The 25693-nt window shown below is 37.3% G+C and overlaps 2 protein-coding genes across 12 annotated transcripts in view; one reads left to right on the top strand and one right to left on the bottom strand.

Moving 5' to 3' along the window:
* Positions 1-16719, bottom strand: part of VEZT (vezatin, adherens junctions transmembrane protein) — a 76927-nt gene extending 60208 nt beyond the window's left edge. For all 9 annotated transcript variants that reach the window (XM_027071059.2, XM_027071055.2, XM_027071056.2 and 6 more), the window contains exon 1: positions 16562-16719. In XM_027071059.2, the coding sequence (XP_026926860.1) occupies positions 16562-16597 (36 nt within the window). In that variant the 5' untranslated portion in view covers positions 16598-16719. The remainder of the gene's footprint in view (positions 1-16561) is intronic.
* A 182-nt stretch (positions 16720-16901) lies between these two features.
* FGD6 (FYVE, RhoGEF and PH domain containing 6) overlaps positions 16902-25693 on the top strand; it is a 114275-nt gene continuing 105483 nt past the window's right edge. For all 3 annotated transcript variants that reach the window (XM_053226621.1, XM_015070477.3, XM_027071067.2), the window contains exons 1-2: positions 16902-17240; positions 22651-25051. In XM_053226621.1, the coding sequence (XP_053082596.1) occupies positions 17225-17240; positions 22651-25051 (2417 nt within the window). In that variant the 5' untranslated portion in view covers positions 16902-17224. The remainder of the gene's footprint in view (positions 17241-22650; positions 25052-25693) is intronic.

Genomic DNA, 25693 nt, shown 5'->3' with positions numbered 1-25693 from the left:
AACTAAACGTGAGTTTGTTCCTTGATGAGTCACATATAGAACTACAACAGGTAAGTTGTCACACAAAGGAAACTTTATTTGCAGCAAATAAGGACAGCATGGGGAATATCTTCCAAAGCCTAACTCCCTGAGCAAGGGTGAATGGGTTTCTTTTATTAAGGATTACAATGAATATTTAGATAGGGGAGCCTTGTCATCACTTAGAGGCAAGCATCAAGTGGCACATGCATCCTAAGGAAACATGCCTTTACATGTACCCTAGGTTATGTAAATGAGGCTTGTGCTTCTCCTTGGGCAGAGATTTTGTCATTACAATGAGGTAAAGGTAACTGACAGTCACTCTATGGGTCACTCCATCCATGGTCCACCTGCATAGGCATGAGTTGGGGGCTCAATTCAAACTGGTCTAGGCGGTCTGGGCTGGCTAGAATTGTTTGTCCAGGCAGTCCTTATTGCTTAAGGAGTAGTTCCAGTTTCTATCACAGGATGCTATGCCCCTGGGTCTTTTGCCTGACTTCAGAGATATAAGCTGGAAAGAAGAGCGTAAGGAAAACTGTGGGACAAAGGTCAGTGAGTACAAGCAGGTGAATAGTAAAGGTCCGGTCGTTAGGTCTGGCTGGTGACAATTATTAGGGAATTACTAATTTTATTAAATAATTATACTGGAGTTAGCATTTAAAAAAAGAAGAGAGCACATTTGTCTGTTAGAGATGCATACTAAAGAATTTACAGGTAAAATCAGGTAATGTTTGGGATCGGCTTTGAAATACTCCAAGAAAGTGGCCCTCTTGGCACAGTGGGCAGCGCATCAGTCTCATAAAATACTCCAAAAAAAAAAAAAGGTGGGGGTGGGAGAGAAACATATAAGACAGTTTAGCAAAATATTAACAGCTGTTCAAGCTGAAGCTGGGTCGTGGGTATAGAGACCTTTCACTGTATTATTCTCTCCTTTTATGTATAATTTTAAAAGTCCATTATAAGTTTAAAAAAATCAGATGCCAGGCTTTCCTAGAGTCTGGTATAAAAGATTTAAGAAAATAATATGGCAGAAAAATGTAAAATTGAGAAAATTCCATTTATTATTTTACTCTGGGAAAAAGATAAGCTTATTAAATTTTAGACTAGAACACTCAAGTCTTTGCAAATTTCCATATAATGGTAGTGGTCCTTCTAATATCTGCTGAAAGAGAATATGACAAAAAGCAAATGTTAATTTAGCTTCATCTTTAAATGAATTTCTGAGTTAATTATACTAGCACCAATTAACCCACTGCAACATATGTATGTGATATTTTACGTATTCATAACAAGTATTCATATAACATTGGGCAAATATTTGGATTTGCAAACTTTCTACAACAATGCGCAGGTCACTCAATACTCCCACCAAGGATAACAAATGTCAAAGGTATCCTCTAACAATAAGATTTTAAGTAACCAGTCTTAGTGGAGACTTACCAGTCTTGTGACTTACTAGTCACAAAAAAATGACTAATTACCTGTCAAAGTCAATTATTCATATTTACCTTCCACAAACTAATTAAAAGTTTGTGGAATAAAAAGTCTCAATTTTGTGATTTTTGGAGCCATGTTTTAAAAATACCATTAAGACAGTTAAAAAACATAAACAAAAACCAAACAGTACGTTCCTATAGAGCAGTAGTCCTCAAACTAGATTTTGCACCCATCCCCCAACTCCAATGTCTGAAGATATTTTTGGCTGTTATAACTGAGGAGGGGAGGAATGTTACTGGCATCTAGTAGGCAGAGAACAGGAATGCTATGTAACATCCTCCAATGCATAGGAGAAGCCCCACAAAGAGGCATCCAGCTCAAACTGTCAATAGTGCTAAGGTTGAGAAATGTTGTTTTAGAATATGAGCAATCATAGATTGAAAAATTGACAAAACTTAAGTAGCCCAACAGCTGTTTTCCTCACTTCTTATTTTGGGAGAATGATAGATTTAAAAAGCAAACACCTAAATGGAAAATTATTTATTTTTCCATGACTTGTAATCTAAAACTCAATAGGCATTCTAAGAGTGAAATGAGTTATGTTCAAAATAACTACATCTGAATTTATGCATTGAAATTTTAACCAGCCACCAAGAGCAAAGTTTGGTTATGGGCACATCTCAATGCTATAGGCTTACAACCAAGCACATGTGTCAGGCTAAGAACCTTAGATGCTCTTTCACACTAACTCTTATGCTCTTATGTACCCTATGGACTCTCTCCTTCTCTTTCCCAGAAGGAGCTGTTCGCAGACACACTTTTAGAAAGCCTTTGTAGTCTACAACAACTACTGGTCAAATTCTGATTCTGGTTTCTAACCAACTATCTGCTGTTTTCTAGATGCCACTGAGTGCTGGCGGCATTCCACTAGAAAAATCACTTAGCTAGAAAGGGAAAACAAATGGCAATCCAACCATCAATTTGTTCATTTATCACTAATCAAATATTTATTGAGCACCTTCTATATGTCTGGCACTAGAATTATAGGACTTTTCTGCCATTAACTTCTCTCTGGGAATATTTAAGAAAAAGTTAACTGTTTTTATGCTATAAAAGGAAATTCAATTGTTCCAATTTCACGAAAAAAATTTTTTGACCATATTGCTATTTTTAAATAAAAATTTCAAACAACACAAAAAGATATAAAATAAGAAATACCTTTATCTTACCCTTCACCCCTACTCCCTTTCTCAAAATGTAATAAACACTCTTTAGTTTGTGAATACCGTCTCTTCAAATTTACTACCCATTTATGCTTGAAAGTGGCTGGCAACAGAGGGGGGCAAGGTGACTCCTAGATTTCTGGTTTGGACAATTAGGTGGTGTTATTTACTGAAATATAAAATAGTGGCAGCACAACAAGGCTGAAGAGGGAGCCTATGAGATACTCAAATGTGAATAATTTAGACCTAAAATATCTGGAGATCAGGAAAGTGGCCCAGTTTGAACGCACAGATCTGAGCTTTTAGCAAATAGGTATGGTGGTAAACCCACATAGTAGGGTACAGGTATGGGAACATATTGAGTAGATGAGATCAGCTAGAGGTAATACAGAGGATGAGAAGATAAGAAGGCCTTACAAGAGGCCAGTATTTCAGAAAAGAGTAGAGCCAAAGCTGGAAAATAGAGTAATAGTAAAGAAAGTTAACATTTCTTGAGTTGCTTATATGGTAGGCATGAAGTTAAGGATGTTTTATAATACTTTATTTACTCAAAAAAAATTTTTTTTTAAATGTTTATTTTTGAGAGAGACAGAGTGTGAGCAGGGGAGGGGCAGAGAGAGACGGAGACAAAGAATCTGAAGCAGGTTCCAGACTCTGAGCTGTCGAACCACGAACTATGAGAACATGACCTGGGCCGAAGTCAGACGCCCAACTGACTGAGCCACCCAGACGCCCCTATAATACTTTACTCTCAACAACAAAATTCTAAAGCGAAATTATTACTATTCCTACCATTTTAGAAGGAAATTAGGGCATATGAAGTCAAAAACGTGGCTAAGTTAAATAGTGTAAGACTAACCAGCTTTGTTCTGAGTCCAAAGCCTACACCCTTAATAATAACATAAAACTGTCTCTGAGGAAAAAGGGTATCTAGAAGAAGTCTTCTTTCATTTATTTTTTTTTTTTAAAGTAAGGACCACACCCAACATAGGGCTTGAAATCACGACCCCAATATCAAGAGTTGCATGCTCCACCGACTGAGCCAGCCAGGTATCCCTTATTGTTTTAAAATATAAGTTTCATTGCTCAGGTAAGGCCAACAGATCAGGAGATGACTGCCATTGGAAAGACAGTTATATTCATAGATCTCAAAAGATGGAGGCAGGCCATGCCATGAGGAAGGGGAGGTCATGGTGGGCAGCACCAGGGTTGGTCAGGAGGGGAGAGGGAGGAAATTATGGATCACGGCCTTTACTGTGGTTTCTTTGGGAAGGAATGAGCAAGGCAAGGGAAGCAGGCTTAAAACTGACTAGTTTGCATAATTTCAGCAGGCTCTGAAGCATAGGGGTTGTCCCTAGTGAGGTCTGGTATCTGACCCTGTGATGATTAGGGCAGATGCGTCGTGGCCAGGTGAGAGGTGTGTCACCTAGATGAACGGTTTGCTATCTCTTAGGAATTGGTTAACTCTGGGAGTGGCAATCCCTCCAGGGTCAGTAAGGTCCTGAGATGATCAATGCATCAGAATACAGAAAGTAAAAGACATGGTTAACAACATACTTATTTATCAGATTTTATTCACTTAAGGTCCAAAATGCTGATCCTGCATGGTACAATTTTTAATTCAGGGGTATTGTTTCCTCTCTTCAGGTTGTCCTCATCTCAAATTATTAAATTATTCCCCCTTCACTGGTGGCTTTAGGTTTCATAGAACTATAGCCACTTTAATCTGGAAACACAAATCTGGATTTTTTTTCCCCTTCTGTGAATATACTTTGTTGGAGTGTGGCAACTCCAAATCTTCATAGGATTGTTTCAGGGTCCATGACTTTTCTGTTTACTCATTCTTAAAAGAGTTCTATACTTATTATCTTAGGGTTAACAAAGTACAATCGGGAATAATTCAAGCAAAAACCAAAGGGAAATTTTCAGGTATAAATGCAAAGAGGAAAAATAATCTACAGGTGATAGATTATCAATTTAGAAATCCACTCACCAAGGGTGATAGAGCCATAGCAGGCACAAACATGATCAAGATCACACAAACAAAATTAAGCAAGTATTCCAGTGCTGCAGTTTCCCACAGGCTATGGGGGCCACAAGCAGGGGGGAGTCCGGAAACGGTCCTTGACCTGCTCCACCGGCTCATTTCATAGGTTCCAACAGTGTTTATCTCTGGTTTGGAAATGTCAGTGGAGGCTGTGGATTCTGTTCAATATTACTGAGATGCACTTTTCTTCTCATAGGAGAAGGATCAGTGTCAGTTCACATCTATTGGGTTGATTCTCTCCCCCACTAACTCGTCCCCAAACAGCAGCACCAAACATTTACTGATTACCTACGTTTATTTCTAAGTACCAGGCACATTTCTAAGCATTTTATGTGTTAACTCATTTTACCTTTATGATAACTTTATGAGGCAGAGCTCGTTTGAGAAAAGAGAAAAACTATGACATAGAAAGAACATGTAACTTAGCCAAGGTCACAGAAATAAGAGAGCCAGAATTTGAATCTACACAAGCCAACAGAGAGCCAAAACTGTTATTTATTTCACTACGTTGCAACTAATTTAGAGTAAATAAATTCATTAACTCAGTCTAATACAGTATTTTATATAGTTGTGTTTTTTTAACCAGAAACTGGACTTGTAATTTAAAAATTATCTAACAGATTAAGTTAGAAAATTCAACAAAGCATAATTCTCCCGATAATACCTACTTTTATTCCCAATCATTTCTCTTCAGATAAGTTATAATTCGTATGTATTTACCTCAGATTACACAAACCTTGAAACTGGCTGCAAAGAATCCTGGGACTATAAAAACAACAGTACCTTATTCTTCCAAATTATTCTCAAGGCTATCTCACTGAGTTTTTAAAACAACTTTTATGACACTTAAGAGAAAATATGGCCAACATATGATAAAACTAATTTCTTTATGATAAAACCATATAATCCAATAAGAAAATATTAAAAACTACAATATGGGCAAAGGATATAAAGAGGCAGTTCAAAGAAAAAAAATACACAAATGGGTGAATACAAATAAAAACATGCTAGACTTTACCCTTGATTGAAGGAGTGCAAATTCAAACAAAGATATAATTTCAACCTGATAGCTGGCAATGCTTAAGTTTGGTCATGTATACTGTTGGTAAGGGTATAAGGAAAAAGATACTTCAGATGCCATTAATGGGAGTATATAAAAATATTAATATATCCATTGATCTAGCAATTCTACTAGGCATTGATCCTATAGATATTATACAACATTTCTATGTGTATTATGAGTATATATTTGCTTATATGTATATATGAATATAATTGCACTGAAAATGATCTGGCAGAAAACTGAGGAGAGTGGTTACTTCTAGGAAGAAAATGAAGATTAAGGGAGGGCTGATGCTTTCCCTGTATTATTTGACTTTTTCATAATGAGAATACATTCATGTGTTATTTGTGCAGAAAAAGGTGCCCAGTGTAAGGCCTAATAAAAAAGGTGTCGAATTGTTAGTTTAGCAAATGAATAGAATGATCCTGTGCACTTGTCTATATGAAAATTAATCATCTAGTCAACTATTACACAGTTCCATTATTTAAAATGTCAGTAAAATATCAAATGCTAACTGCTGTCAGATGCCAGATGTCATCTGATCTCTTTAAGTCCATTATTAAACACAAGAAGCAGTAGGAAAAGGCAGTTAGCTACTAACAGAAGGCAGTAGAAGACAGGAGGCATTGGCACAGAGATATGAAAGTGTATAATGTAGGAGTAACTTTGTCAATGAAGACTTCAATTTATAATAAACCTGTGCTTACCTAGAAGGCTTTGTTTCCAGTCCCTTGTTAAAACAATCTATCAAATTACTTACAGGTAACTTTTCTTTAAAGATTTATATCTGTTTTTTAATTTCTTCAGAAAAGAAAGTACTGTAATGTAAGTTATATATTTTTAAAAGTTTCTGCCATGCCAAAGGAATCTCTAAAAGATCTTTTATTCAAAACAAAATCTTCATGAAAAAAAGATTTTCTATAATTAAGGGCTTTGATGGAGGATATTTGCCTAGAAACAATTATTTATTAGCTATTAAAAATATTTTAGAAGTCTTTTCTCCTGGAATATAGCTTATAGCTATAGGTATAAATGTAATTATTACATGTAAAACAGCAATTTTCTGGGAAATTATGATGGAAAAGGAGGAATTCCTGTTGTTAGTTGCTATTATTTCCTTATTTCTTTCCAGGCTAACTGCAGAACATCACAAAATAAGCTGATGAGGAAGACTGTCATTACCAAATTATGCAAGGTAGCTGTTTTCTCTATTTTTAATGAAAATGCTTTTAGATATAAAGAGCTAAAATTGTCATAATTTACAAACTCTATAAAGGAAAATAAATTTACCCATTACAATTAATTATATTGTCAATATACTGAATTCCTACAGACTTTTCACTCATCTTTAAATCAGTACACAATCAGAAAGCATTAATTTGAAAATAACTACTCACTGCTTCCCCTACCCCCAACCTTAAACCTTGGATAGATAATAACATAAAAAGTACCTTGCAAAATTAATTATAAAATAACAGGAAATACTTTTTGTAGTTTACATATTTCAACGTAACTTCTAAATTACTATACCCAAAGCCCTGAATCCAAGCATTAATTTAATTGTTCCTCAATATGAGCAAAGCAAATCTAATCACAGAAATCAAAAAGATTAAGTAAGCTAAAAGCATCCAGAAAAATTGGTCTTACTAATTAAACTACTCACGGACAGCATAGTTATAATTTCTCCAATTGACCTGGATGAAAAATTTATTGCCTTTTGCCCATATTCTTCTGATCCATACACTTCTTTCTTTGATGGTTCCCACTTGTTTCTCCAGAAGAACCACACTACAAAATGGCCACTGAACTGGAGGGTGTGTCTTCATCATTACTAAGCATTTTCCAATCAGAAGCAGCTCTTTGAAAAAAACCTCAACATAATTCCTTCACTACCACTCAGTAACTGCAGAAGTAATAGAAGGAGTAGGGGTTTTTAAACGCCTTTAAAGGATATTCCTTAATAATTATGTTTACTTAAAAATTTTTTGTAAACTAGCAGCAGGTAAGACTTACATTCATAAATTTTCCTGGCTGCAGGCTTCTAAGATTTTCCAATCAAAATCAATCTTATCCAATTAATCATATGAAGTGTTATACACAACAAAAAGTTTTAAGAAGAGTGACTTCACATTTTTTCCATACAATAGCACAAATGTACTTAAGTACGATTGTATATAGTACAAAACAAAATCCATCAAAAAAAAAAAAAAGCTTGAAGAGATGCAAAGGGAGAAAACTGACTTGCACAGCTTATACACTCAACTGATTAAATATAAAGAACGACAATGACTTGTTCTTAACTAAGAGAAAGGAAGGTAGCAATGGTGGATTGAGTGCTCCCTAGTTCTGATGCTACCCTTAATATCATTTAGTATCTGATTAATGAACTGGCATATAATGGGCATTTATTGGATGCAGGGCAGAAGCAAGGTGAGGAAGTAAAACTCATTTTTAACTACTTAAAAAAAAATTAGAACCAAGTCAAACACACAGGCAACATGTTGTGAGAAGAGCATGCAATAAACATTAGAATGAGGTCTGGATATTATTAGATCACATCAACCTTATTGTCTTTTTTCCTTATCCCAAATGATAATAAAAAGAGTAGAAAAAGAATTTGTGGTTCCCTTAAGAGAGAAAGGAGAGATTTTTCTCTCAAAATGATGTATTATGCACTTTCATCAGAAAGGGAGAATCTGTAAGGAAGAGTAAAACTAAAAGGATAGGGCAAGATATATATAGAAGTAGAAAATCCACTTCAATAAAGTTGTTAAAGAGACATGAAATTAATGGTGTGGATTAATCAACAAAATCCCAACTTTGGGAACTACAGAAACACTGGTACAGAACCAAGAAAACTAAAATTGAGTAAGAGTTCCTGATCTAAAAATGGACTGGAAATGAGCCGAATCTCTTCCTGTATTTCCTAATTAATGGAGAACTCTAAGGGCTTGACTCCTATTTACTCAACCTTATGAGTTCAAGCCCCATCCTGGGTGTAGAGAATAAAATAAATAAACTTTAAAAAAAAGAAAGCCTTTAATAGAACTGTGTAAAAATACCAAGACAACCATAAAAATAATTTAAGCACTGGGGCACCCAGGTGGTTCAGTCAGTTAAGTATCGGACTAGGTTTCAGCTCAGGTCATGATTTGTACATTCAAGCCCTATGTCAGGCTCTGTGCTGACAGTGTAGGTAGGGCCTGCTTGGAATTCTCTCTCTCCCTCTTTCAACTGCCCCTCCCCCACTTCTCTCTCAAAAATAAACATTAAAAAACTTTTTTTAATTTTTTTAATGTTAAACTCTTTTTTTTTTTTTGCCCCAAATCTGTTGTTTCATTGGTTTTATTTTACTTTTTTAAATGTTAAAATCCTCATTAGAGATCTGCGGATATGTGAAGCCAAAATGGAAGGAATATCACCCAGAAAGAAAAAAGCAAAGACTTGTTCCCCAAGAATAATTTTTATAACTTGTGTTAAACAAATTTATTATTGCACATCTGGTAATAAACTAGCTTTGGCCTTAATGATTAATCTTTTATGTCAATAGGGTTCTAATTTAACAACTCATTAATAAGTATTCTTTCAATTTCAGATAGTGATAAAAGCATGAGTTTTGCTATGCTTCCAAGCTCAGCTATTATTTAGAAGTAGAGTATTTTATACAATTGTGGAATTTTATGTACCGCAGAAAACTGAAGATGAATTTTAAGTGAAAATGAGATGACACAACAATACCTTAAATTTTATAATTATTCCAGACAGCAATTCCATTATCAAAATACCAAATACTGTCAATATATACATTCACAGACAAAAAACAATTTTCTTCCATTAGTCAAATCAATAATGCAAATAGAAAGAATCTACAAATAATATTTAACCGTCAAATATAGAAAGGATACTGGAATTAAAATTTTTAAAATTAAAATATATAAAAATAACATAAAGAAAGGAGAATCTCTCAAGTAAGGAAGGATTTTTTAAACTGACTTTTACGTGTGAGAGATTGGATGAGAGCCATCTCACATTTATCTGACTTAGTGTGGGGAGGGGGAGGGGTACACCTGAACATAATGGCAACAAAGAGTTAACATTTAATAATTTACTGAGAAGTACGTAGGAGGGAAAGAGATAGAGATAAGAGGTGCAAAAATTAGCTTTCCCAGTCATGAACAAAGGAAAAGAGAATGAATTTCAACAAAAACCAAAGAATTCAGCCACCGAAACAGGGTTATCGTGGACAGATATGAAAGAGTAAAGAGTCCCTTGAGGACAACTTTGTCCCTATAGTGTAGTTACAAAGAAATGGTTTAGATACACTACAAATAATGCAAAGAGGTAGAAATATTTGTCCTTCAGATAAAAACTTCTTATTTTCAGTTACTCTTTCCTCTGGGCATGGAAGGATTCAAAAAAGGATGAATGGCTCAAAGTTCTACAATGAATTTATAATGAAAAAATCTGAAAGCTACAAAAGAGCAACATCAGAACTTTATAACACCTGCCTAAGGCCAATAGAGGCTACATACTCTCAAAAGATCTTACAGCTAACAATTACAGAGTAAAATGATGATATTGGCATTTCAGTATTTATTTTGCAGAGTACCCATGTTAGACATGCTGTTCATCATTTTCGAAACTTTGTCCTGTTGTTGTTCTGCCTGAGAGGTCCAAGTCTGAGGTTATGCTTTCCACTCCTTTCCACTGGAGCCTCTTGGGGTTGTTAGGTTCCAAGATAACGGAATTAACTTTGAAGGTATATTTGGAGTCTAGTACTGATAAAAAGAAGGTCAGATTCTGGGGCAAGGACTGGGACCTGGACCTGGGAATCTCACTCTTTCTTTTCTGTCTTAATTCTCTACTACATCATCTTTCAGTGTAGCCCTGGTCCTCCCAGAGTAGTAGCACTCAAAGATGACCTCTGGGTCAATATTATAAGAAAAGATAGTAGAGTTACTAAACTCCAGGAAATTGATATTAAATCAAGGCACTTAAAAAAGAGTGTTAAGTAGGGAAAGGATATAGTTGGGAGTACTTTCCAAAACTCTGCTTGACTTAAAATTTAAAATTTTAATTTTTTTTTTCAACGTTTATTTATTTTTGGGACAGAGAGAGACAGAGCATGAACGGGGGAGGGGCAGAGAGAGAAGGAGACACAGAATCGGAAACAGGCTCCAGGCTCTGAGCCATCAGCCCAGAGCCCGACGCGGGGCTCGAACTCACGGACTGCGAGATCGTGACCTGGCTGAAGTCGGACGCTTAACCGACTGCGCCACCCAGGCGCCCCTAAAATTTTAATTTTAATGTAGCATATGACATTTTGAGTCTTTTTTTTTTAATTTTTTTTAATGTTTATTTCTGAGACAAAGAGAGACAGAGCATGAGTGGGGGAGGGGCAGAGAGAAAGGGAGACACAGAATCAGAAGCAGGCTCCAGGCTCTGAGCTGTCAGCACAGAGCCTGACGCGGGGCTCGAACTCACAAACCGTGAGATCATGACCTAAGCCGACTGAGCCACCCAGGCGCCACCCAGGCGCCCCCTGAGTAAGTCTTAAGACATAAATGCGTTTGACTTCTGACTTTAAAAATCATTAAAACAACAGTGTTAAAACAAATACACCAAAAATATCCAGTCAAATTTTCTTAGGGTAGGAGAGGTTTAAGAGACAGGAAAGCTAAATGTAAGATTTCTCAAATTATCTTGCAGCTAGGATTCTAGATATAAGTGGGCTTTTCTTTCTCTCTTCCTCCTTCCTTCTTTCCTTTGTTCCAATATGCGTTACCAGCTTTCTGGTAATGCAGAGGCAGTTGCGGTAGAGACAGTGGATAGATTCTGAGTTCCAGTACCACTGTACCAGCTTTGTGGGTTATCGAGAGGCAGATGTGATGGTTTCCTGACTCTTACGTTGTTGCTTATGATCGTGATCATGTGTTCTCAGCTTCATGAGCATAACAACCTTGATAGATACTGGGTTCCTCATTTTCTATCACCCACCCAGGTTGATGTCCAACCCCCACGCACCCCACCCGTCTTTAGCAAGAATTCTTCTATTAGATCAGTTCAGCCAAAACCACTCTTCTTCTTTTTTTTTTTTTTAAATGTTTATGTATTTTTGAGAGAGAGAGAGAGAGATGGAATGTGAGTGGCAGGGGAGGGGGGAGACAGAATTCAAGCAGGCTCCAGGCTCCAAGCTGTCAGAGCTGTCAGCACACAGCCCGCTGAGAGGCTCGCACCCACAAGCAGCAAGATCATGATCTGAGTTGAAGTCGGACGCTTCACTGACTGAGCCACCCAGGCTCCCCAAAACCCCTCTTATCCCAGTGTTTCCTCTTAGTAATTAAATTCCCTCTTGCCCAGACTATATTTGCAACTAAGTCTGGTTCTCACTGAGGTCTCTTTTCACCTATTGTGATAGCCAGGATTAAAATCTGTTTTTACTGCTTTAAATATTGTCTAGCTCTGGTTTTTCACAGTATATCCCATGAACAAATGAGGTATACATGTTAATAAACTTGTTTGTTTTTCTCTGTTAATGTATCTTTTAATACAGGGTTCTCAGCCAAGAAGTAGAAGGGTAGAGGGAAAATAATTTTTCTCCCCTATATTCCCTGTTTGTAAAATCAGTTCTAGAACACAGAGATGAGAAACTGCCTCATTTAGAAGGTGAGAGTAAAATGTTCACAAATTGGAAGATTTAGTATTGTAAAGATGTCAAGTCTCTCCAAATCAATTGAATCTGTTGAATCAATCAATAGATTCAAAGCAATCCCAATCAGAATCTCAGCCTTTTTTTTTCTTAACTGAAATTGACCAGCTGATTCTAAAATTTAATTGGAAATGCAAAGGACCAAAAATAGCCAAAGCAACCTTGAAGGAAAATAAAGCTGAAAGGTTTATCCGATCAGACATTTTTTATAGAGTTATAGTGGTTAAAATAATGTTATTGGCATAAGAATGGTCAAATTGGCCAATGGAAAAGAGAGCATCCAGAAATAGTGCCACACATACAAGGTTTCCTAATTTATTACAAAGGCAACATGGTAGTTCAGTGGAAGAATGGTCAGTTGAGTAAATGCCAGGTTAACCAGACATCTATTTGAAAAACAAATTATGTTGACCTTTACTTGATACCATACAAAAATCAGTTCCACGTGGATGACGGATCTAAATGCAAAAGGTAAAATAAAGCTTTGAGAGAAAATACATTTGTAACCTTAAAGTAGGCAAATATTTCTTTAAAAGTACTAACTACAAAAGAAGGTTTAATTGGATTATAAGAAATTTAAGAGCTTCTGTTCACTGAAAGGCACAATTAAGAGAGTGCTACAACTATCCTGAGATAAGACATCTGAGGTACATATATCCAACAAAGGACTTGTATCAGGTATATGTAAAGAACTCCTTTAAATCAGTAAAAGAGATAACCCAATTGAAAAATATGCAAAAAACTTGAATTGGCTTTTCAAAAGTAGATAAACAATGGGTGGGGTCATAAACATATAAAAAAGACTCTCAACTTCCTTATCAGGAAAATGCAAATTAACAGCACAGACCCTGCCTGGGATTCTCCCCCTCCAACTCTCTGCCCCTCCCCAGCTCTTAGGTACAGGTGTATAAGTGTACATATGCACTCTGTCTCTCTTTCTCAGAATAAATAAATACACTTAAAAAAAAAACCAGACTGATATTAGCAAGTGTTGGTGAGGATGTAGAGCAACTAGACCTCTTATAGACTGCTGGTAGGAGTATAAACTGGTATAACTGGGTTGGAATATTTGGCAGTACCTACAAAAGGTAAACATATGCATTTCCTATGACTCAGTAATTTCATTTCTAAATATATATACAACAGAAATATGTTCAACAAGGGGTGCCTGGGTGGTTCAGTTGGTTGAGCATCCAACTCTTGATCTTGGCTCAGGTCATGATCTCATGGTTCCCGAGTTCGAGACTTGCAATGGGCTGACAGTGTGGAGCCTGCTTGGAATTCTCTCCCTTTCTCTCTGCCCCAACTTAAAATAAGAATAGTAATAATAATAAAGAAATACGTTCAACAAAACATACATACTAAGCAGCACTATTCATAATAGTCCCGAATTGGATGCTACTCAAAGACCATGAACAGTAAGATGGATTAAAAAGCTGTCATACATTCACATGGAATACTATGGAGAAATAACAAATGCTCGCATGACAATATGGATGAATCTAACAAAACCAGAAAGAAAAAAGTTAGCCAAAAAAGAGATATACAAATAGAATTGCACAGTGTATAAACTATAAAAATAGACAAAATTAAGTTCGTTATTCCAAGTCTGAATAATGGTTATATCTGAAGTGGGCAGAACGGACAAAAGAAATAAGAGGTGTGATGGTGATGTTCGGTTTCTTGGTCTGGCTGCTGCTGCTTACATTGGTGTATTCAACATGTTAAAATTCATCAATCTGCACACACTTATGATTTGTACACTTTCCTCATTACTATTATGCTACAGAAAAGATTAATGTACATGACAAAAGGCAAGTCAATTAAACAGCAAACTGGAAGAAATTTTCTACAATTTCTTACAAGGTCTAAGTAACATATGAAGAACTCATGCAAGTCAATTTTTAAGAAGCTAGCATCCAATAGGAAAATGGACAAAAAAATACAAAAAGAAACAGGCAAGTAAAGAAATAAAAATGGTTCCAATAAATGCATTGAATATACACTAGAACAATGGAATGCTATTTTTCCTATCAAATTATCAAAGATTAAAAGAAACTAAGAAGGCTGTTGCTGAGGATTTGGTGAAATCAATGCTCTTATTCCTAATGGAAACATAAATTAGTATAACCTTTCTATATAAGTCTTAAAAAATTGTCATATCCTTTGACCCATTAGTTTCACCTCTAGAAATTATTCTAAGGAAAAATCAGAGTTGCAGTTAAAGATGGAATCATATCAGTGTTGATACAATGGTTATTTTGAAACAATATAATTATCCAATAATGGGAAAATGGTTATATTATGATAAACATGCATGCAGGGATATTATGTTATTAACAATATTTTCAAAGAGTAATGAATAGTTAGACTCATGATAAATTTAAGTGAAAAATACATTCAGAATTCTACGTATGATACATTTTGCTTTAAAAAATATCACACATGTAAACACACATGTAAACATACATTTGCATAAAAAAGTATGTAAGAACACAATACTATACTATAACGTTAATAGGGGCCATCTTTGGCTGATAGATTAACAGATAATTTTAATTTTGTGGCTTATTTTCTATAATGAAATGTTCTTTGGGCATTCATTACTATTATATTCAGAAATCTAAGAAAATAGGGTAAAAAAAAAAAATAACATCCGCCCAGTTTTCTTTACCCTAGAAATCTGAGTAACCTACATTTTTGTCTCTCCTTCAGCTCCCACATTCAATCTGTAACTGCTTCCTTGATTTTACCTTAGAATTATCTGTCCAAGCCATTATTCCATCATTTTTTCTCTCATTTCCAAAATTCAAACACTTGTCTTCCCTAATGAGCTCCTCCAATTGACTCCTCATTTTGATAAAATGGCCCTATCTTTCACTACTGCTACATTCTAGCCACATGAAGCCACTTTATATAGCGACCCTCCCACTCATGCCCCTAAAAAAATCCACACCAGGTACTTTCACACCTCCTAACCTTGGCATATTCAGTTCTTTCCCGGTAATGCATTTTCTCCTTTCGATCTGTCTAATCCGATTCATAGCTCAAGATTTATCTCCGGTATCATTTACTGGGTGTAGCTTCTCTGAGGCCACAAGAATAGACTCCTGTTTCCAAATCAATCCTCCAACGACAGTTTATACATATTTCAACATTTATCATTCTGCACTTAGTGCCTCGCTTTCTCACTGTATGGAATAGGCCATTTCTTTTTAAAAATTTCTTACAATCTATTTGGATGAGTGAACATAAAGCATACATATTTGCAATATATCTATAACGGGTGTGAATTTTCTCCTGCATCTGATAGATAAGTGGCAACAAAATACTCGCCATAGTGTGTGTGTGTATGTGTGTGTGTGTGTGTGTGTATGTGTGTGTGTGTGCGCGCGCGCGCGTTTCATTCAAGATGGCAGAGAACGTCTTAAAATAGTCCCACACAAAAGCACTCACACCCAGAGCCTCGAGTCAGAAGAATGGGCTACACCTAGCGCAACAGCAAAGGACAAAAGAATTAGACCTAGATGTTGATATGCCTCGGTCCTAAATACTCGCAGTAGGTCCCACACATAGATTTTAAAACGTGTTAGAAAACGGGCACCTGCTGCCTTCATTACGAGGGCCACGCCTCGACCGTGAAGGATGACCTGAGGCACTTCTGGATACTGACCCAAAAGATCGAGGACGAAAAAGGGGGAGGCTAAGTTGTATTCAGGAGTATCCATAAGGCACGATAGGACCCCGCCCCGCTCGGGCAGAGTACGCCCGCGAGCATATCCATCCCCGGGGAAGGAACAAGCAGGGGGCGCCTGTCCACCGGCCTAGCAACGGAGCCCCAGCTGGGAATTCTGGGCGGGCCTGAGGTCGAGGCTGCCGCGGCAAGGGTGCCTGGAGCTACACCTGTCAGGCTGCCACCAACACTAGGCCCAGAAATCGCCGAGATTCGAGGACCTAGGCGGGCAGGAGCGTCACCCAATCCGTTGTCCCAGGATCGGCCCTTCGCCTCCCCCCCGTCCGTCTCAAACAAAGGCAATCCACATCCACCGCCATTTTCCCCTTACCTCAAAAACCACCTCTTCGTCAAAGTCCGGTGTCATCCTTCTCCGCCATGCCACCCGCCTCAGCACGATGGGAAATGAAGGCGGGAGAACAGGCGGCACCACGGCGTCTGCTACCGACTGTCCCGTCTGTCCAGAAAACTACAATTCCCAGAATGCTTCGCAGCGCACGCCCCCTCTCAGGGCCACTTATTGGAGCAAAGGATGAGCGTGTGGGTGGGAGGGGCAGGAGCGGGAGGAAGCCCGAGCCCACTGATTGGAGGAGGTTGGAGCTATTGTCCGCCTTTTACGGCTGCGACGAGCAGGGGGCGCCTGAAGTACAGATTTTTTTTCTTTTTTTTTTTCTGGAGCTGGAGTAGGGCGCGCGCCGGCGAAGCCGCGGTGAGCCCTGCTCGTGCCCGTGCCTGGCCGTCCTCCCCGAGCTCTGCTGGGAGGCGCTCGTGCTCGCCTGCCCGCCGCCTGCGGCTCGCGCCCGGGAGCGCCGCTGGGTCCCTGGAGCCGGTCGCGTCCTTTGTGCGGCGCTCTGCTTGCGCCGCGGGACCTTCGGACGGAATGCGGCCCCTGGCAGAAGCTTTTCTCTTCTTGAAGAGAACTCTTGAAACAATGGACTGTAAGAGGAGCATGGATTGAGGGGGGCTAACGGGGAAGCGAGCTGCACAGGGAATCATGACTTCTGCCGCGGGTAAGTGAAGGCGCTCGCGCTGCCGCTGGAAAGTTTCTAGCGAGCGCTGCTAGTCTTGGGCTCTGGAGCAACTTTCTCCTCACGGGTGGATTAACGGTGTTCCCCTTGCCTTCCCCGAGGGCTGTGGCAAATACGGAGCAGACGGCGTGTGCTGCCGTATATTTTCGACCCTTCCTAACCAGAGGGGCTGGTTAGAAATTGTGTCTCTCTTGGGATCTCCCTTGAAACGGAGACCCGCATTGGGAGCTCTGCGCCAGGTGAATCACTAAATGTGAAGAGGGAAACATCTGCTCGTGTGTCCCAAAGTTTGGGCGACTTTGGCTTTGCGTGTGAAAATAGTTTAGATTCCCATGTTAAGAAATCAGTTATTCTAGGAAAGGGCAGTGTTCCCGGAGTGTTGAACTCAGCCACCGCTCTGAGTCGCTTTGAACCCAGTACCAACTGGAAACCCTGACCCTTATTAGATGCGGAGGTTTAGACATTGTGACTCCTCTCCTGGTGGTTTTTCCTGTTACCTGAGAAGCAGAGGAGTAGAATTGTCGATAGCAATGTTTTCCTCACCTCACCCAGTTTTTATGGTTTTTTTCTGTTTCTACCTGGTTAGTCGAAGCCTTATTTTCTGTCTGCCTCCCATAGTCCGTCCTTTCTCTTCATCCAGATGACAAAGCCTGTAATTTACCTTTGTGTGAATTTTGAGCATTTCTTGGCGTTGTGTTTCTAAACAGTCTTAAGGGACAGTTCTTATTTTCCAACATGATTAGTAAAGTAATTGCTAATTACTGTTAAAAGCGCTTTAAAAAAAAAGCACTTTATAAGACTATAGGTTAATTTTTAAACCAGAACTTAATAATGCATTAAGTATCGCGGATTTTTCTTTATGCTTTTGCCCATGTTTAAAGAAATACAATTCATTAAGAATTTTGTAGTACAATAGTGTTAGGCTTCCCCTCAGAGCTGCTTCTAAAATCAGCACTTAAGTATGATCAATTTTTCTTTGCTTTTCATGGCATTTGTTTTAAATTTCTGCAACTTGAAGCTGTCAAACAGCACTCTCAATGTTCTGATTTGTATTATTTTTAAATCATAGATATATTGGAGTGTTGCATTGCTAGGTGTAATCAGATTACAGCTAACCAGGTAAAAAGTTAGCCAATAGGATAAGAAAGCAAGGAGTGAAGTATTCCTGAACATATTGCAGATCTTTCCTATTTAATGTTACATGTGTGTATAAGAGATATGTTATCATACACTGAAAGGTTTATAAACTCTTTTCGTTACCAAGGGGAGACTTTCTACGTACTTGAGGTGAACTATTTTCATCTTAAATTTCTGTACCTCACCTTTTAATTTTTATTACTGACCCAGTCCACTTAAATTTAAAATGTTTAGAAATTTAAAAGTCTTGCCAGCCATTTTAGCTCTCACCTCCTTTGGAGTTTCAAACACATTTAAAATATTCATACCTTAAATGTATTGTTTTCAATTCTAGTCCTAACAGTTTATAATGAACAGGTCCAGAAGCATTTAAGTATGTAAATCTGATTCAGGGCTCAGTCTGGAAGTTTGATTCTTTCATTTGAATTACCCTAGAATAATGCAAGCTACTTTTATATTTTATCAACTTTACAATTAATCCACAGACATTTTTGTGGTGTTTAAAAGAACACTTCCTGTGTTTAGCTGAGTTACTTGGTTTTTACCATGGCTTGCTGAGAACATTAACTATCTTTTTGTCTGTTAAGATTTTTTATTCTTTATCACGTCTAAATGGAGAATATGGAAGAGAACTGGGGTTTTGTTTCCATTCTTATAAAATTATGTGTTTATCATTTTGGTAAGCTCTTTATGATGCTTTTTGGTACAATAATCAAATTAATTAAAACATTAAGAGTGTTATTTGCAGTTGGGGAGGGGGTGTTTGTTTACATTAAATCTAATCTGATGTATTTGGGATGGTTTGGCTTCATTTTTTAAAAATAAGATAAATGTAGAACATCTAAGTTATATGTATCCTGAAGAAGAGCTTTCTTCGTTTTTCTGCATCTGTGAAAGAGTAGGCCCGTAATAGAGACTTTAGAATTATTCTAGTCAGTATATGAAAAGGGAGAGATAATTATCAGTGTATATTTTGTATCTTTTAAAACATATACAGCCTCATTAATGTGCTTTGCCTTTGGGCTGGCCAATAGCTAAGAAGGTGTGCACATGTGAACCACAGCCATCTGTGTCTAACAGATGACGCGTATGTTTGTAATAGTAAAATGGTACTAGTGCTTTACTTTCTTACCTTATTTTTCCCTGAAGCCAAACAGCTGTGTAAATAAAAGAGTTGCTGCTTTGCTCTACACTTTTGGGTCTAAATGTTGTTACAGTATTAAGATCCAAAGGTGCTGGGTTCATTTCCAAACATCATGCACTTATTTCAAGAGTGACATAGGAGCAGGCCATAATGACTTGTTATTTTTTGAGTTGTGTTTCTTTTGAGATAGAGCCACTAAAAAAATAAATAAATAAATAATAATAATAATAATAATAATAATATAAATTAAATAAATGTAGTTTAATAAATTAAATAATTCAATTTAAAAAATTAATAAATTAAAAGGATTTTGGATATTGCTATACCAGTGACTTAAATATTTGCTCTTACTAATGATTAATAACTCATTTAATAATCCTACTGAAGTTGATTCCTGCTAACTTTTCAGAATATTATTCTACATTTAAATGGATATTGATTCTTTTTTTTTTTTAAAGAAATTGTCTGTTACTGAGACCTATTGAAGGGTATGTATGTGGCAGCTTTGACTATTCCCAGGCTCTGTTTTCAGGACTGGGGATAGAGCATTATGTCAAAATGCCTCCTCTCTTGGAGCTTGCCTTGTAATGGTGAAGACTGACAAAGTCCTACTGAAGAAATATCATATAAAGATAAGGGACTAGAGAATATAAGGATTCTCCTGAAGCACGGATCACAGAAGTTATAATCTCAGAATCATATAGGCTTTAGAAATCTGTTCAAATCCCTCATTTACAAGTAAGGAAACTGAGGCAACCAGATCTTCACAAAGGCACAGAATTAGGTTAGCCAGCTGAGTTATGTTAATCTGCTTCCTCCAATACATAGTTAACAGTGGTAAGCTAATGTTCACAGTCATCTATTTAATTCAGTGAGTGAGCATTGAAAGTGTTAGGTACATATGCTATGCTGTGTTTGTCGGGAATCAACCACCACTCATACGTATTTGCTTGAATTTCTACAAAACTAACGGAGAACAGGTATTTATGGCCCTTGGATGCTGATATGTGTATAATATGCTGATATGCTGATAATGTGTATAAAGCACATTTAAAGAAAATAGTGAAATTGTTACCAAAGAGTAAAAAACAATTTAACTAAAAAGCAAAAATTGATCGGTTAGATGGCCCTGAAGCTTTTGACAGGCTATAAGATTAAGAAAGGAAAAGATTAGTTTGATGAGACTGGATTTTTGTTTTTTGGGTTTGTTTGGTTTTTTTAGTTGTGGTAAAATACACATAAATTTTCCATCTTTACCATTTCTAAGTGTATAGTTCAGTAGTGTTAAATACCTTCATGTTGCCGTGCAGCCAATCTCCAGAACTCTTTCCATCTTGCAAAAATGACTTTTTTTTTTAATTCCTTCAAAAATCCCAAAGATAAGATGTTTTAAGAATGGTTACAAAAATGAAATCAACATGACAGTTTGTCAGTTTTCATTATCTTGGGTAAGGTGGGAGGTTGGGAAGAGGCCTAGGGCAATCGTACTTTCCCTTAAGACTTAATAGGTCAAGAGTTTAATTTAATAGACTATTATAACAAGGTTTATCATTAGGTTTTGAATGGTTGTACAATTTTTTCTACTTAAAAGTAATAGCATGTGTATTAAACAGCTAAGTGAAATTGTGTAGCTTTGGGAATTTGTATTAAATTATTTTGGAAGTATTTTTTTATTATCTTCTTTATTATGACATTATACCAGGAATTGAATGAGAGGGCATATGTCATTGTGTGACCTTGGTTTGGGAAAATGATTGGTAAAAGGAAGTAGAGCACCCTATTCTCTCCCTCTCTCTCTACCCACCCCCACACTTTCATGTCATAGCTTCCCAAGTGTCGTGACTAATTTCCTTTGTTGAAAAGAAAATCATCACTAAATGAAGTATCAAAGCCTCTGTGTATTCAAGTACTTAATGTCCAACAGATATTTGGAAAGATTTATGGTTTTTGTTTAGTAAATTAAGTTTTTGTTAGACATTAGATCCTGTTGGAGGAACAAACATGCAGTGTAAGAAGTATAAGATAAAATATTTTTACTTTAGGTCTCCTTGGGGAAATGTGACTAGATGATAAGAGATAGTTTAGGTGGAAAAACCTAAAGAACTTTAAAAAAAATACAGATATTCGGGCTCTGTATATCTTTATTTTATAGGTCTTTTGAGTGAGGCTTTTATTAGGTACCTTTAGGATAGGACTAGGTCTGTATAAACCTAGCATTGTATAATAGGTGTTTATTAAGTACTTTTTATATAATGTCAAGGGAGGATTGCTACAATTGAAATTGTGGTCATCTTTTGTGTGTGTGTGTGGTTATCTTTTAAATGTACTACAGTAGTCATTATTAATTAAGGGTACACAGTATATTCACATGTGGAACTTAAAAGAATACACGTGTCCAGGCTGTATTCCTAGAATCTCTGATTGATTAGATGTGGTGTAGAACCTATACATATGACTTTTTAAAAAATAAAGCTCTGGGAAGGATTATAATGAAAATTCCCAATGACAATTTCTGTACAGAGAAATACAACTTTAAAATGAATCCAATAATACAGAAGAATTACTTTTGTTTTTAAGTTCGGAAAATTTTTGATTTCTGTATTCCTTTTTAAGATAGTTTTGGGGTTCTAGTGGGGTAGAATCTTGAGAAAAAGCATTTATATAACTCTATGGTATATCATTGAAGTTGAAGAATACTACTGCTTACTGAGAGGCAAACTTAAAGAGTTCTATCTACATATAACTTAGGCAAATTCACTCACTTAGCACTCAGCAAATGAAGTACTTTTCTTCTATAAGGGTCCCAAAAGCAGAAGCCAATGATCTCATTTAGTGTCTACTGAAGATATGGTAATCTGTTCTAGAGTTAGAAGAAAAACTGTTTTGGACTTGATAAGAAATGTACACTCTACCCAAAGCTTTGTATATTGGAATTGAAGGACAATTTAAGGAATTTTCGAAAGTAACGTTGACTCTTTAACATAATCTGCCTAGTAAAATGTAAGTTCACCATTTTGTCAAAAAAAGTAAAAATGTTATCAAATTTAATCATTTATCTTTTGGGTTTTGTTTTTTGTTTTTGTCATCAAATTATTATTTTTTCCTTTCTAGAGATTAAGAAGCCACCAGTGGCCCCCAAGCCAAAGCTTGTGGTAGCAAATAATAAGCCTGCTCCACCTCCTGTTGCGCCTAAACCTGATATTGTGATTTCTAGTGTTCCACAGTCAACAAAGAAAACCAAACCAGCAATAGCCCCGAAACCAAAGGTTCTGAAAGGCTCACCTGTTAGAGACATCGGGCAGTTACCATCAAGGAAAATCATTGTGAACCTGCAAGAGCATAAACAGGAATTACCTAAAAATGCTGACAACTCTAATTGTAAAAATGTAGGGCATCAGAGCAGCGATTATATTTTACCAATGTGCTCCTGTAATTCTCAGTGTATCCATAAACTTGGGAATAGAGAACATGTGTGTGTAAAGCAGCTTATCTTAGAGCCCCTGGAAATGCATGAAAATTTAGAAAATAGTAAAATTGATGAGTCCTCTTCAGCTATAAAAACAAGGAGTAAATGTGATTCTAACTTTGAAAAAGTCAAGAGCCAGAATGCAGTAGTTTTAAAGGCAAACATCCTAGAAGAGAAGCTTAAAGATGTTTTAACACAACGAGCATCACCTTTTATTTCCCTACAGAAGCACAGCTCCACAGACAGCCCAGAAATGACTGATGGCTATAATTCCAACAGACAATTCAGAATTGAGTTTGCAGACCTGTCACCTTCCCTGTCCAGCCTTGAAAAAGTTCCTGATCATCACCACTGCCACTTACAGATTCCTAGTGATGAAACTTATCAGCATAGCAGTGAAAAAAGCAACAGTTGCTTTCATTCATCTGAACAAGAAACTCTGGAAAATGATAAAAGAAGTACTTTTCCATCTTCAGATGGAGTTAGTAAGAAATCAGAAGTCAAAGATCTTGGTCCCTTAGAAATTCACTTAGTACCATATACCCCCAAATTTCCAACTCCCAAGCCCAGAAAGACACGGGCTGCTCGTCTGTTACGCCAAAAGTATATAGATGTTCCTAGTGAAAGTACTGAAGAACCAGAGAATTTAGACAGTAACCCTTCTTGTCCTTTAGAAGCTGGTTTGAAAAACAGTAAAATTGGTGTTCTTCATCAGAATGTTTTGTGTAACCAGGAACAGGTGGACAAAGTGAAGCCAGGAAATAAAAGTGAATTGAATGTGTACTGCAACAGTGACAGACAAAATTTACTCAATCCACAGAAAGTTATGTGTCATGAAACATCTTCCTTTGACAAAATAGAAACAGATTGTAATTTGAGTTCTGACACCAAGACAGTAGATGGTTCCAGTATGTCACTTGCTATGGACAAAGGGACCAGTTTTATAAGATGCAGTACTTTATCTATGAGCCTGCCTAAGCAACTCAAATTAACTTGCAATGAACATTTGCCTACTGCCTGTAACCTGGAAGCGTCTGCCCCTCAAATGCAAAAAGAATCTATAATAAAAGGTGAAAGTTCCTCAAGAATTGTCCCCAAAAAACCTCAGAGACACAGCTTGCCTGCTGCAGGAGTACTTAAAAAAGCTGCCTCAGAGGAGCTGGTGGAGAAAATTTCTTATTCCTCAAATGAAGAAAACAATTCAGAGAAGGGTCTAGAAAGAAATCACCTTCGACATTTGTGTGCCCAAAACCATGGTATGTTGTCCTCCTTTGATATGACTAAACAGACTTCAGAAAAGCCAGTGTGGAAATTACCTCATCCTATTTTACCCTTTTCGGGGAACCCAGAATCCTTAAAATCTGTCACCATATCATCAAATAGTGAGCCTTCAACTGCCACGACTAAGCCTAGAGCGAAATCATTATCTGCTATGGATGTGGAGAGGTGCACTAAGCCTTGCAAAGACTCTCAAAAGAAGAACTCTTTAAAGAAGTTGCTGAACATGAAACTGTCCATCTGTTTCATGAAGAGTGACTTCCAGAAATTTTGGTTCAAGAATAGCCAAGTTGGAGATACAACCACAGGCAGCCTCTCAGGTGGGGAGCGGAAAGGGATTGAAAGTGATTGGCATGGCACGTTGGTAGAAGAAAAGAAAAGTAAGCCCATCAAAGCATACTCTGCAGATAATTACAGCCTAGAATCCCAGAAGAAGAGGAAAAAGTCTCGGGGCCAGACCAGTGCAGCTAATGGACCAAGATCTGAGTCTTTGGATGACCAAATGCTCTCCAGGGAGTCATCATCTCAGACACCTTGCAAATCTATTACAAGTGGCTATGCACCAGAGTATGAAAATATACGCCATTATGAGGAAATACCAGAGTATGAGAACTTGCCATTTATTATGGCTGTAGGGAAAACTCCCGAGTTAGAATGGCAAAATTCCAGAAGCATGGAGGACACCGATGCAAATGTGTATGAGGTAGAAGAGCCATATGAAGCTTCAGATGGCCAGCTGCAACTTGAACCCAGACATCAGCATTCCAGGTAACACTTAGGTGCCAGACAGGCACTGCGCTTTAACTGAAATTAACCTGCACCAACCCTGTGAGATGGGGAAAATCACTTGGTGAGAGAGTGGCTTAGTTAAGCATATATTAAATTATTCCAAACTACAGTATTCTTTTATCATATAGCCAGAATGGATGTTTTCAATGCAAGCTTGAAGTAGTTGAGTTATTTTAGTAGCTGATTCAAAGAATTTGACCCCGTGGTAGTGTAGATAGTACAAGAGAGACCTAGAAGAGCGAGTTTGCAGGGCCTCCAAAGCACCAACTTAGAAGTCATAGCAGGAAACTAGGAGAGGAAATTGGCCAGTTCAGTGAGGTTTATTTGTTAGATGTAGGAATCTGTAAAGTTTGAAATCCATGTGTTTGCCTATGGTGCCCTTGTCAGTTAAAACCTCTAAATTTGCAAAATTTCCTCTCTGATATTAGTTATTTTGCTTGTTGAGGACTAATTGCTGACTTCATATGGACATAGGAAAAATGCAGGAAGTGGAAAGGTACTATCCTTTCTTTCTCAGTTTTGTATGTGTACATGCTACCTCTGATATACCTACCTACTCCATCCATCTTATTAAAACCTTGACCATCTTTAATGGTCCAGCCAGCAACCACTGGCTTCATG

This window comes from Acinonyx jubatus, chromosome B4, assembly GCF_027475565.1.
Source record: "Acinonyx jubatus isolate Ajub_Pintada_27869175 chromosome B4, VMU_Ajub_asm_v1.0, whole genome shotgun sequence".
NCBI lineage: Eukaryota > Metazoa > Chordata > Mammalia > Carnivora > Felidae > Acinonyx > Acinonyx jubatus.
This window is presented reverse-complemented; position numbering and strand designations above follow the sequence as displayed.